The 16,354-nt window shown below is 33.6% G+C and overlaps 1 protein-coding gene across 3 annotated transcripts in view; it reads left to right on the forward strand.

Annotated features, from left to right (window-relative positions):
* B4GALT4 (beta-1,4-galactosyltransferase 4) overlaps nucleotides 1–14,290 on the forward strand; it is a 99,331-nt gene extending 85,041 nt beyond the window's left edge. For all 3 annotated transcript variants that reach the window (XM_056559893.1, XM_056559894.1, XM_056559892.1), the window contains exons 7-8: nucleotides 4,164–4,268; nucleotides 13,747–14,290. In XM_056559893.1, coding sequence (XP_056415868.1) covers nucleotides 4,164–4,268; nucleotides 13,747–13,882 — 241 coding nt within the window. In that variant the 3' untranslated portion in view covers nucleotides 13,883–14,290. The remainder of the gene's footprint in view (nucleotides 1–4,163; nucleotides 4,269–13,746) is intronic.
* The last annotated feature ends 2,064 nt before the right edge of the window (nucleotides 14,291–16,354 follow it).

Here is a 16,354-nt window from a genome sequence, read left to right on the forward strand (position 1 = left end):
AGTATTATAGTAGTTATATTCTTGTATATAGGAGCAGTATAATAGTAGGTATATTCTTGTATATAGGAGCAGTATTATAGTAGTTATATTCTTGTATATAGGAGCAGTATTATAGTAGTTATATTCTTGTATATATATATAGGAGCAGTATTATAGTAATTATATTCTTGTATATAGGGGCAGTATTATAGGATTTATATTCTTGTATATAGAAGCAGTATTATAGTAGTTATATTCTTGTATATAGGGGCAGTATTATAGTAGTTATATTCTTGTATATAGGGGCAGTATTATAGTAGTTATATTGTTGTATATAGGAGCAGTATTATAGTAGTTACATTCTTGAATATAGGAGCAGTATTATAGTAGTTATATTCTTGTATATAGGAGCAGTATTATAGTAGTTATATTCTTGTATATAGGAGCAGTATTATAGTAGTTATATTCTTGTATATAGGGGCAGTATTATAGCAGTTATATTCTTGTATATAGGAGCAGCATTATAGTAGTTATATTCTTGTATATAGGAGGCAGTATTATGGTAGTTATATTCTTGTATGTAGGAGCAGTATTATAGTAGTTATATTCTTGTATATAGGAGCAGTATTATAGTAGTTATATTCTTGTATATAGGAGCAGTATTATAGTAGTTATATTCTTGTATATAGGAGGCAGTATTACAGTAGTTATATTCTTGTATATAGGAGCAGTATTATAATAGTTATATTCTTGTATATAGGAGACAGTATTATAGTAGTTATATTCTTGTATATAGGAGCAGTATTATAGTAGTTATATTCTTGTATATAGGAGCAGTATTATAGTAGTTATATTCTTGTATATAGGAGGCAGTATTATAGTAGTTATATTCTTGTATATAGGAGCAGTATTATAGTAGTTATATTCTTGTATATAGGAGCAGTATTATAGTAGTTATAGTCTTGTATATAGGAGGCAGTATTATAGTAGTTATATTCTTGTATATAGGAGGCAGTATTATGGTAGTTATATTCTTGTATGTAGGAGCAGTATTATAGTAGTTATATTCTTGTATATAGGAGCAGTATTATAGTAGTTATATTCTTGTATATAGGAGCAGTATTATAGTAGTTATATTCTTGTATATAGGAGCAGTATTATAGTAGTTATAGTCTTGTATATAGGAGGCAGTATTATAGTAGTTATATTCTTGTATATAGGAGGAGTATTATAGTAGTTATATTCTTCTATATAGGAGCAGTATTATAGTAGTTATGTTCTTGTATATAGGAGCAGTATTATAGTAGTTATATTCTTGTATATAGGAGCAGTATTATAGTAGGTATATTCTTGTATATAGGAGACAGTATTATAGTAGTTATATTCTTGTATATAGGAGCAGTATTATAGTAGTTATATTCTTGTATATAGGAGCAGTATTATAGTAGTTATATTTTTGTACATAGGAGGCAGTATTATAGTAGTTATATTCTTGTATATAGGAGCAGTATTATAGTAGTTATATTTTTGTACATAGGAGGCAGTATTATAGTACCATTTCATAGTAGTTGTAGTTACTTCATATGTAAGTGTTTGTGAGTTTCCTTATCAGTGAAGCTATAATTACAAGTAAATGGAGTCAGACACAGGGATCATTATTCCTCTGGGCATGTGATCTGTGTAGAAGACGCATTGTACAGACATAATATCATGGAGTCTTCTGAATAATCCTACATTAATAGTAGAACCATTCACAGATCTGAGCGAATATTGGCAGAACATGGGCGGTAATGAAGGAATCCCCAGATAACATAACAAACGTGATATGTCTCAGAAATAAGAGCACAGAGAAAACGTCCATCATCAAATAGTTTTCTTATGTAAAGTACACATTCATTACCGCCGACAGCAGGAAACCGAGACATCGGCCAATAAGATACTGCTCCTTTCCCACTAACCAAACTAATCTATCATATTACCCTCCTTGTATTAGCTTCCAGGGTGAACAGAGCATGAAAGCAGCATTGACTAAGCTACAAAGAATATAACTACTATAATACTGCTCCTATATACAAGAATATAACTACTATAATACTGCCCCTATATACAAGAGTATAACTACTATAATACTGCTCTTATATACAAGAATATAACTACTATAATACTACACCCTATATACAAGAATATAACTACTATAATACTGCTCCTATATACAAGAATATAACTACTATAATACTGCCTCCTATATACAATAATATAACTACTATAATACTGCTCCTATATACAAGAATGTAACTACTATATTACTGCTCCTATATACAAGAATATAACTACTATAATGCTGCTCCTATATACAAGAATATAACTACTATACTACTGCTCCTATATACAAGAATATAACTACTATAATACTGCTCCTTTATACAAGAATATAACTACTATAACACTGCTCCTATATACAAGAATATATCTACTATAATACTGCCCCTATATACAAGAATATAACTACTATAATACTGCTCCTATATACAAGAATGTAACTACTATATTACTGCTCCTATATACAAGAATATAACTACTATAATACTGCTCCTTTATACAAGAATATAACTACTATAATACTGCTCCTATATACAAGAATATAACTACTATAATGCTGCTCCTATATACAAGAATATAACTACTATACTACTGCTCCTATATACAAGAATATAACTACTATAATACTGCTCCTTTATACAAGAATATAACTACTATAATACTGCTCCTATATCCAAGAATATAACAACTATAATACTGCTCCTATATACAAGAATATAACTACTATAATACTGCCCCCTATATACAACAATATAACTACTATAATACTGCCTCCTATATACAAGAATATATCTACTATAATACTGTTCCTATATACAAGAATATAACTACTATAATACTGCTCCTATATACAAGAATATAACTACTATAATACTGCTCCTATATACAAGAATATAACTACTATAATACTGCTCCTATATACAAGAATATAACTACTATAATACTGCTCCTATATACAAGAATATAACTACTATAATACTGTTCCTATATACAAGAATATAACTACTATAATACTGCTCCTATATACAAGAATATAAGTACTATAATACTGCTCCTGTATACAAGAATATAACTACTATAATACTGCCTCCTATATACAAGAATATAACTACTATAATACTGCTCCTATATACAAGAATATAACTACTATAATACTGTCTCCTATATACAAGAATATAACTACTATAATACTGCTCCTATATACAAGAATATAACTACTATAATACTGCTGCTATATACAAGAATATAACTACTATAATACTGTTCCTATATACAAGAATATAACTACTATAATACTGCCTCCTATATACAAGAATATAACTACTATAATACTGCTCCTATATACAAGAATATAACTACTATAATACTGCTGCTATATACAAGAATATAACTACTATAATACTGTTCCTATATACAAGAATATAACTACTATAATACTGCTCCTATATACAAGAATATAACTACTATAATATTGCTCCTATATACAAGAATATAACTACTATAATACTGTTCCTATATACAAGAATATAACTACTATAATACTGCTCCTATATACAAGAATATAAGTACTATAATACTGCTCCTATATACAAGAATATAACTACTATAATACTGCTCCTGTATACAAGAATATAACTACTATAATACTGCCTCCTATATACAAGAATATAACTACTATAATACTGCTCCTATATACAAGAATATAACTACTATAATACTGCTGCTATATACAAGAATATAACTACTATAATACTGTTCCTATATACAAGAATATAACTACTATAATACTGCCTCCTATATACAAGAATATAACTACTATAATACTGCCCCTATATACAAGAATATAACTACTATAATACTGCCTCCTATATACAAGAATATAACTACTATAATACTGCTCCTATATACAAGAATATAACTACAATAATACTGCTGCTATATACAAGAATATAACTACTATAATACTGCCTCCTGTATACAAGAATATAACTTCCATGGTGATCTGAACATGTCTGAGCATTGTGTGAAAAGTCGGTTTATTGCAGTATATAACTAATATAACTAATATCTCCACATGATTCCAGGGTGGAATTTGAAAAGATGGTGGTGGTTCGGCCTCCCCCAGAAATAGCCAGATACACCATGATTTTCCACACTAGAGATGCAGGAAATGAAGTCAACGTGGAAAGGTGAGTTACGGACCTGTCTGGAATAATACACCTTACCTACCCTCCTGTATATAGTGATATGGACCATGCTGGTATAACCTGGTATATACTGTATATAATATATATGTACAGCTGTTATAAGTTAGATATCTCCTGTATATAGTGATATGGATCATGCTGGTATAACCTGGTATATACTGTATATAATATATATGTACAGCTGGTATAAGTTATATATCTCCTGTATATAGTGATATGGACCATGCTCGTATAACCTGGGTATATACTGTATATAATATATATGTACAGCTGGTATAAGTTATATATCTCCTGTATATAGTGATATGGACCATGCTGGTATAACCTGGTATATACTGTATATAATTATATATGTACAGCTGGTATAAGTTATATATCTCCTGTATATAGTGATATGGGCCATGCTGGTATAATCTGGTTATATACTGTATATAATATATATGTACAGCTGGTATAAGTTATATATCTCCTGTAGATAGTGATATGGACCATGCTGGTATAACCTGGGTATATACTGTATATAACATATATATGTACAGCTGGTATACGTTATATATCTCCTGTATATAGTGATATGGACCATGCTGGTATAAACTGGGTATATACTGTATATAATTATATATGTACAGCTGGTATAAGTTATATATCTCCTGTATATAGTGATATGGACCATGCTGGTATAACCTGGTATATACTGTATATAATATATATGTACAGCTGGTATAAGTTATATATCTCCTGTATATAGTGATATGGACCATGCTGGTATAATCTGGGTATATACTGTATATAATTACTGTATATATGTACAGCTGGTATAACCTGGTATATACTGTATATAATATATATGTACAGCTTGTATAAGGTATATATCTCCTGTATATAGTGATATGGACCATGCTGGTATAACCTGGTATATACTGTATATAATATATATGTACAGCTGGTATAAGTTATATATCTCCTGTATATAGTGATATGGACCATGCTGGTATAACCTGGGTATATACTGTATATAATATATATGTACAGCTGGTATAAGTTATATATCTCCTGTATATAGTGATATGGACCACACTGGTATAACCTGGTATATACTGTATATAATGATATATGTACAGCTGGTATAAGTTATATATCTCCTGTATATAGTGATATGGACCATGCTGGTATAACCTGGTATATACTGTATATAATTATATATGTACAGCTGGTATAAGTTATATATCTCCTGTATATAGTGATATGGACCATGCTGGTATAACCTGGGTATATACTGTATATAATATATATGTACAGCTGGTATAAGTTATATATCTCCTGTATATAGTGATATGGACCATGCTGGTATAACCTGGTATATACTGTATATAATATATATGTACAGCTGGTATAAGTTATATATCTCCTGTATATAGTGATATGGACCATGCTGGTATAACCTGGGTATATACTGTATATAATATATATGTACAGCTGGTATAAGTTATATATCTCCTGTATATGGTAATATGGACCATGCTGGTATAACCTGGTATATACTGTATATAATTATATATGTATAGCTGGTATAAGTTATATATCTCATGTATATAGTGATATGGACCATGCTGGTATAACCTGGTATATACTGTATATAATATATATGTACAGCTGGTATAAGTTATATATCTCATGTATATAGTGATATGGACCATGCTGGTATAACCTGGTATATACTGTATATAATATATATGTACAGCTGGTATAAGTTATATATCTTCTGTATATAGTGATATGGACCATGCTGGTATAACCTGGGTATATACTGTATATAATATATATGTACAGCTGGTATAAGTTATATATCTTCTGTATATAGTGATATGGACCATGCTGGTATAACCTGGGTATATACTGTATATAATATATATGTACAGCTGGTATAAGTTATATATCTCCTGTATATAGTGATATGGACCATACTGGTATAACCTGGGTATATACTGTATATAATTATATATGTACAGCTGGTATAAGTTATATATCTCCTGTATATAGTAATATGGACCATGCTGGTATACCCTGGGTATATACTGTATATAATTATATATGTAAAGCTGGTATAAGTTATATATCTCCTGTATACAGTGATATGGACCATGCTGGTATAACCTGGGTATATACTGTATATAATATATATGTACAGCTGGTATATGTTATATATCTCCTGTATATAGTGACATGGACCATGCTGGTATAACCGGAGTATATACTGTATATAATATATATGTACAGCTGGTATAAGTTATATATCTCCTGCATATAGTGATATGGACCATGCTGGTATAACCTGGGTATATACTGTATATAATATATATGTACAGCTGGTATAAGTTATATATACTGTATATAGTGATATGGACCATGCTGGAGTATCCTGGGTATATACTGTATATAATATATATGTACAGCTAGTATAAGTTATATATCTCCTGTATATAGTGATATGGGCCATGCTGGTATAACCTGGGTATATACTGTATATAATTTATATATCTCCTGTATATAGTGATATGGACCATGCTGGTATATCCTGGGTATATACTGTATATAATATATATGTACAACTGGTATAAGTTATATATCTCCTGTATATAGTGATATGGACCATGCTGGTATAACCTGGTATATACTGTATATAATATATATGTACAGCTGGTATAAGTTATATATCTCCTGTATATACTGATATGGACCATGCTGGTATAACATGGGTATATACTGTATATAATATATATGTACAGCTGGTATAAGTTATATATCTCCTGTATATAGTGATAGGGACCATGCTGATATATCCTGGGTATATACTGTGTATAATATATATGTACAGTTGGTATAAGTAATATATCTCCTGTATATAGTGATATGAACCATGCTGGTATATCCTGGGTATATACTGTATATAATTATATATGTACAGATGGTATAAGTTATATATCTCCTGTATATAGTGATATGGACCATGCTGGTATATCCTGGGTATATACTGTATATAATATATATGTACAACTGGTATAAGTTATATATCTCCTGTATATAGTGATATGGACCATGCTGGTATAACCTGGGTATATACTGTATATAATATATATGTACAGCTGGTATAAGTTATATATCTCCTGTATATAGTGATATGGACCATGCTGGTATAACCTGGGTATATACTGTATATAATATATATGTACAGCTGGTATAAGTTATATATCTCCTGTATATAGTGATATGGACCGTGCTGGTATAACCTGGGTATATTCTGTATATAATATATATGTACAGCTGGTATAAGTTATATATCTCCTGAATATAGTGATATGGACCATGCTGGTATAACCTGGGTATATACTGTATATAATATATATGTACAGCTGGTATAAGTTATATATACTGTATATAGTGATATGGACCACACTGGTATAACCTGGTATATACTGTATATAATATATATGTACAGCTGGTATAAGTTATATATCTCCTGTATATAGTGATATGGACCATGCTGGTATAACCTGGTATATACTGTATATAATATATATGTACAGCTGGTATAAGTTATATATCTCCTGTATATAGTGATAGGGACCATGCTGATATATCCTGGGTATATACTGTGTATAATATATATGTACAGTTGGTATAAGTTATATATCTCCTGTATATAGTGATATGAACCATGCTGGTATATCCTGGGTATATACTGTATATAATTATATATGTACAGCTGGTATAAGTTATATATCTCCTGTATATAGTGATATGGACCATGCTGGTATAACCTGGGTATATACTGTATATAATATATATGTACAGCTGGTATAAGTTATATATCCCCTGTATATAATGATATGGACCATGCTGGTATAACCTGGTATATACTGTATATAATATATATGTACAGCTGGTATAAGTTATATATCTCCTGTATATAGTGATATGGACCATGCTGGTATAACCTGGTATATACTGTATATAATATATATATGTACAGCTGGTATAAGTTATATATCTCCTGTATATAGTGATATGGACCATGCTGGTATAACCTGGTATATACTGTATATAATATATATGTACAGCTGGTATAAGTTTTATATCTCCTGTATATAGTAATATGGACCATGCTGGTATAACCTGGGTATATACTGTATATAATATATATGTACAGCTGGTATAAGTTATATATCTCCTGTATATAGTGATATGGACCATGCTGGTATATCCTGGGTATATACTGTATATAATATATATGTACAACTGGTATAAGTTATATATCTCCTGTATATAGTGATATGGACCATGCTGGTATAACCTGGGTATATACTGTATATAATATATATGTACAGCTGGTATAAGTTATATATCTCCTGTATATAGTGATATGGACCATGCTGGTATAACCTGGGTATATACTGTATATAATATATATGTACAGCTGGTATAAGTTATATATCTCCTGTATATAGTGATATGGACCATGCTGGTATAACCTGGTATATACTGTATATAATATATATGTACAGCTGGTATAAGTTATATATCTCCTGAATATAGTGATATGGACCATGCTGGTATAACCTGGGTATATACTGTATATAATATATATGTACAGCTGGTATAAGTTATATATACTGTATATAGTGATATGGACCACACTGGTATAACCTGGTATATACTGTATATAATATATATGTACAGCTGGTATAAGTTATATATCTCCTGTATATAGTGATAGGGACCATGCTGATATATCCTGGGTATATACTGTGTATAATATATATGTACAGTTGGTATAAGTTATATATCTCCTGTATATAGTGATATGAACCATGCTGGTATATCCTGGGTATATACTGTATATAATTATATATGTACAGCTGGTATAAGTTATATATCTCCTGTATATAGTGATATGGACCATGCTGGTATAACCTGGGTATATACTGTATATAATATATATGTACAGCTGGTATAAGTTATATATCCCCTGTATATAATGATATGGACCATGCTGGTATAACCTGGTATATACTGTATATAATATATATGTACAGCTGGTATAAGTTATATATCTCCTGTATATAGTAATATGGACCATGCTGGTATAACCTGGGTATATACTGTATATAATATATATGTACAGCTGGTATAAGTTATATATCTCCTGTATATAGTGATATGGACCATGCTGGTATAACCTGGGTATATACTGTATATAATATATATGTACAGCTGGTATAAGTTATATATCTCTTGTATATAGTGATATGGACCATGCTGGTATAACCTGGTATATACTGTATATAATATATATGTACAGCTGGTATAAGTTATATATCTCCTGTATATAGTGATATGGATCATGCTGGTATATACTGTATATAATATATATGTACAGCTGGTATAAGTTATATATCTCCTGTATATAGTGATATGGATCATGCTGGTATATACTGTATATAATATATATGTACAGCTGGTATAAGTTATATATCTCCTGTATATAGTGATATGGACCATGCTGGTATAACCTGGGTATACAATGTATAGAATATATATGTACAGCTGGTATAAGTTATATATCTCCTGTATATACTGATATGGACCATGCTGGTATAACCTGGGTATATACTGTATATAATATATATGTACAGCTGGTATAAGTTATATATCTCCTGTATATAGTGATATGGACCATGCTGGTATAACCTGGGTATATACTGTATATAATATATATGTACAGCTTGTATAAGGTATATATCTCCTGTATATAGTGATATGGACCATGCTGGTATAACCTGGGTATATACTATATATAATTATATATGTACAGCTGGTATAAGTTATATATCTCCTGTATATAGTGATATGGACCATGCTGGTATAACCTGGGTATATACTGTATATAATTATATATGTACAGCTGGTATAAGTTATATATCTCCTGTATATAGTGATATGGACCATGCCTGTATAACCTGGTATATACTGTATATAATATATATGTACAGCTGGTATATATTATCTTTATTGTATATAGGTTTTCTCCTCGGTTATATACCGCTTTATGATGTACAGTCATGGCCGTAAATCTTTGCACCCCTGAAATTTTTCTAGACAATTAAGTATTTCTCACAGAAAAGGATTGCAGTAACACAGGTTTTGCTCTACACATGTTTATTCCCTTTGTGTATATATATATAGATCTCCTCTCCTCTGTATATATATATATATTGCAGTAACACATGTTTTGCTATACACATGTTTATTCCCTTTGTGTGTATTGGAACTAAACCAAAAAAGGAGGAAAAAAAAGCAAATTGGACATAATGTCACCAAACTCCAAAAATGGTCTGGACAAAATATTGGCACCTTTCAAAATTGTGGAAAAATAAGATTGTTTCAAGCATGTGATGTTCCTTTATACTCACCTGGGGCAAGTAACAGGTGAGGGCAATATAAAAATCACACCCGAAAGCAGATAAAAAGGAGAGAAGTTCACAGTCTTTGCATTGTGCGTCAGTGTGTGCCACACTAAGCATGGACAACAGAAAGAGGAGAAGAGAACTGTCTGAGGACTTGAGAACCAAAATTGTGGGAAAATATCAACAATCTCAAGGTTACAAGTCCATCTCCAGAGATCTAGATTTGTCTTTGTCCACAGTGAGCAACATTATCAAGAAGTTTACAACCCATGGCCCTGTAGATAATCTCCCTGGGCGTGGACGGAAGAGAACGATTGATGAAAGGTGTCAATGCAGGATAGTCTGGATGGTAGATAAGCAGCCCCAAACAAGTTCCAAAGATATTCAAGCTGTTGTGCAGGCTCAGGGAGCATCAGTGTCAGCGCGAACTATCCGGAGACCCAGGAGGACCCCACTATGGAGGAGACCCAGGAGGACCCCACTATGGAGGAGACCCAGGAGGACCCCACTATGGAGGAGACCCAGGAGGACCCCACTATGGAGGAGACCCAGGAGGACCCCACTATGGAGGAGACCAGAAATGGATGGCAACAAAGCGCTGGAGAGTTCTGAAGTGTCAGCAATGAGTCCAGATCTAAATCCCATTGATCACCTGTGGAGAGATCTTATAATTACTGTTGGGAAAAGGCGCCTTCCAATAAGAGACCTGGAGCAGTTTGTAAAGGAAGAGTGGTCCAACATTCCGGCTGAGAGGTGTAAGAAGCTTATTGATGGTTATAGGAAGAGTGGTTTAACATTCCGGCTGAGAGGTGTAAGAAGCTTATTGATGGTTATAGGAAGAGTGGTTTAACATTCCGGCTGAGAGGTGTAAGAAGCTTATTGATGGTTATAGGAAGACACTGATTTCACTTATTTTTTCCAAAGGGTGCGCAACCAAATATTAAGTTAAGGGGCCAATAATTTTGTCCAGACCATTTTTGGAGTTTGGTGACATTGTGTCCAATTTGCTTTTTTTCCTCCCTTTTTTTGGTTTAGTTCCAATACACACAAAGGGAATAAACATGTGTATAGCAAAACATGTATTACTGCAATCCTTTTCTAGAATTTTTTTTTCAGGGGTGCCAAGATTTACGGCCATGACTGTATATTCAGGGTTGTATAGACAGATATGCCCCCTCCTCTCTTTCTTTTATTTCCTGCTGAGTGTAGACATTGGACGTAGTGGAGAAGATGTGAATTATTTATGAATATTTTGTTATATGGCACCAGTGGAATCTTTATTTCTTACAGGCCTGATATGGGTGATGAACGCCCCTGGTATATCCCTGGGTGCAGGCCCTTTAGAGCTGTATACATAGATGACAGACCAGATAAGATCCCCAGACAGTACGGTGCCCAGATAAGATCCCCAGACAATATGGTGCCCAGATAACATCCCCAGACAGTACGGTGCCTAGATAAGATCCCCCAGGCAGTACAGTGCCCAGATAAGATCCCAGACAGTACGGTGCCCAGATAAGATCCCCAGACAATACGGTGCCCAGATAAGATCCCCAGACAGTACGATGCCCAGATAACATCCCCAGACGGTACGGTGCACAGATACGATCTCCAGACAGTACGGTGCCCAGATAACATGCCCCAGACAATACGTGCCCAGATAAGATCCCCCAGACAATATGGTGCCCAGATAAGATCCCCAGACAGTACGGTGCCCAGATAAGATCCCCCAGACAATATGGTGCCCAGATAAGATCCCCAGACAGTACAGTGGCCAGATAAGATCCCCAGACAGTAAAGTGCCCATATAACATCCCCAGACAGTGCAGTGCCCAGATAAGATCCCCCAGACAATATGGTGCCCAGATAAGATCCCCAGACAGTACGGCGCCCAGATAAGATCCCCCAGACAATATGGTGCCCAGATAAGATCCCCAGACAGTACAGTGGCCAGATAAGATCCCCAGACAGTACGATGCCCATATAACATCCCCAGACAGTACAGTGCCCAGATAAGATCCCCAGACAGTAAAGTGCCCATATAACATCCCCAGACAGTACGGTGCCCAGATAAGATCCCCTGACAGTACGATGCCCAGATAAGATCCCCAGACAGTACGGTGCCCAGATAAGATCCCCAGACAGTACGATGCCCAGATAAGATCCCCAGACAGTACGGTGCCCAGATAAGATCCTCAGACAGTACGATGCCCAGATAAGATCTCCAGACAGTACGATGCCCAGATAAGATCCCCAGACAGTATGATGCCCAGATAAGATCTCCAGACAGTACGATGCCCAGGTAATAACGCCATATGGTTAGGTGTCCAGGTAACACTGCCAGCCAGTACAGTAGCCAGGAATTGCCAGATAACAGCACCATACAATACAGTGCCCAGATAACTGCACCATACAAAACAGTGCCCAGATAACTGCACCATACAATACAGTGCCCAGATAACTGCACCATACAATACAGTACCCAGATAAGAGCTCCATACAATACAGTGTCCAGATAACTGCACCATACAATACAGTGCCCAGATAACTGCACCATACAATACACTGCCCAGATAACTGCACCATACAATACAGTGCCCAGATAACTGCACCATACAATACACTGCCCAGATAACTGCACCATACAATACAGTGCCCAGATAACTGCACCATACAATACAGTGCCCAGATAACTGCACCATACAATACACTGCCCAGATAACTGCACCATACAATACAGTGCCCAGATAACTGCACCATACAATACAGTACCCAGATAAGAGCTCCATGCAGTACAGTGTCCAGATAATAGCACCACATGGCACTGTTCCCTGATAACAGTACAGTAAACAAGAAATGCTGCCTATAGTAAGGTGCCCAGATAACAGCACCATACAGTATACTTATGACTGTAATATGGTTGCCCTCTAGTGGTGGCAACAGGAACATCACCGTGTGTAACAATGGTATTTATGTAAAATCTCTTTCTCTACCAGGATGCACTTACTCAGGAAAGCGTCCAAGGTCTGGAAGACGGACGGGCTGAACTCCTGCAACTATAAGCTGCTGTCCGTAGAACACGAACCTCTCTACATCAACATCACAGTCGACATAGGAAAACCGCACCACTAGCCAAAGGGCCGACGGCACCTCCCGGGCCGGCTCCACAATGGACATTATAGACTGTTATAGTGAATGTCGTCTATATAACGGCATCTGCTGCTGGAGTGCAATCCCCTCCCCCCCCTCCCCTACACTGACTGTCATGGCCGCCCGGCATTATACCGTCAAGGGTTGTTTACAGTACATCCGGGCGTGAAGACCGCACCACTGCCTGTCCCGAGCCTTGACTTTTAACTTTCATACCGTAGAACACTCAAAGCTTTATTAGACGGATGTTTGTATACACAATGACGTTCCGCCAAGGAGAAAAATCACATTCCAGCTCTTTGTTATAGTGGTGTTCTTACCGCTCAATTATTTATGACAATTTCTGATACAAAAAAAAGAAAAAGAGAATAAAAACATAGGTTTTATTTTGGAGACTATTTTTATTCCATTTTTTGCAGAGAAACACTGATTTTTCTATGTTACATGTAAAGTGAACCTCAAAAAATCCCCAATGAGGCCTTGAGTCCCTTATGGGCTGCATCTGCGGTCATCCAGATGTTGAAAAACTACAACTCCCAGCATGCCCGGACAGCCAACGGCTGTCCGGGCATGCTGGGAGTTGTAGTTTTGCAGTGCCTGCTTCATAGACTGTGAGCCGTGCACTTACAGACACTAGTGATCCATCATTAGCCCCTTTAGTGTTGTGATCAATAGCGATCATAGCACTAAAGGGCCATTGTCCCCTTGCCCCGATCGGCACCCCAGCATCATGTATGTGGGGGTCTGATTGGTTTACAGACCCATTAAAGGTCTCCTCCCCTGCTCAGTGCAGGTCCCAAGTCCGATCTGCTGATCAGTAGATCACTGATAACACTGCAGTATGCAATAGGCAAAGCATTATTCAGGTTAGCAATTTAATGATTGCATTTAAAATTTTATAATTATATTTATCTATAATACTATAATTAAAGTTATTAATAAATAATATATATATTAACTAACTATAATTATAGTGTGTATATATATTTATTTAAAAATACTTAAACTATTTATTGAGATATATATATATATATGTAATCAATAAATAATATAGTTATTTTAAAATAAATATATATTTACTATATGTGTATATATATATATATAATAAAAATAAATATATATTATAATTATAGTAAAATATATATATATAAACTAACTATAATTATGGTATATAGATATATATATTTTTTTAATTAAAAATAAATATATATACTATAATTATAGTTAGTTTATGTATATATATATATATATATATATATATATAAATATAATATATATATTTATTTTTATTACATATATATATATATATATATATATATATATATATACACACACACACACACACATATAGTAATTACGGTATATATATTTATTTAACAATACTTAGATTATTTATTGAGATATAAATATATATATGCAATCAATAAATAATATAGTTGTTTATAAATATATATATATATATATATTTATATACTGTGTATGTGTGTGTATTATATATATATATATATATATGCAATCAATAAATAATATAGTTTATAAATATATATATATATTTATATACTGTCTATGTGTGTGTGTGTGTGTGTGTGTGTATATATATATATATATTTATATACTGTGTATGTGTGTGTATTATATATATATATATATATATATGCAATCAATAAATAATATAGTTTATAAATATATATATATATTTATATACTGTCTATGTGTGTGTGTGTGTGTGTGTGTGTGTATATATATATATATTTATATATTATATTAAAATATTTATTAAAATATACATACGGTAAATAATATAATTAGTTATGAATATAGATATATTAATAATAGAGATGAGCGAAGTTACAGTGATTCGATTCGTCACGAACTTCTCGGCTCGGCAGTTGATGACTTATATAAATTTGTTCAGCTTTCAGGTGCTCCGGTGGTTGGGGACTCTCCTAGGACTGTATCCACCTTTTCCAGCCACCGGAGCACCTGAAAGATGAACTAATTTATACAGGATAAAGTTCGTGAGGAATCGAATCACTGTAACTTCCCTCATCTCTAATCAGAATCAAAAACTTTTTCTATGTTGTACATTTTGGCAAAATGTAAACCTTTCTAATATACTTCATAAGAAAATGTTTTATTTCCTTTTTATACAAAAAGACTTATAAAAAACAAGACCACTAGGGGTCCCCATACCATCCAGAACATAATCCTGTCCGGCTGCAGCATCATCTTTGTCCCAGCTGAAACACAGACAGGGACAAAGCCAGGAACTGAGGGTAGGACTAGCACTCCTCTGTGCTCACTCCTGTCCTATCAGACTGCAGCATAAAAACAGAGAGGAACGGGTTACAGAGCAGCCTGCAGTGATTGGAAGAAGAGACCCAGCACAGCACAGCAGACTCATGGAGGAAGTAAATGCAAGGTGGATGACGGTGGGCTCAGTGCTTGCGTGTC

Source organism: Hyla sarda, chromosome 2 (genome assembly GCF_029499605.1).
Source record: "Hyla sarda isolate aHylSar1 chromosome 2, aHylSar1.hap1, whole genome shotgun sequence".
Lineage (NCBI taxonomy): Eukaryota > Metazoa > Chordata > Amphibia > Anura > Hylidae > Hyla > Hyla sarda.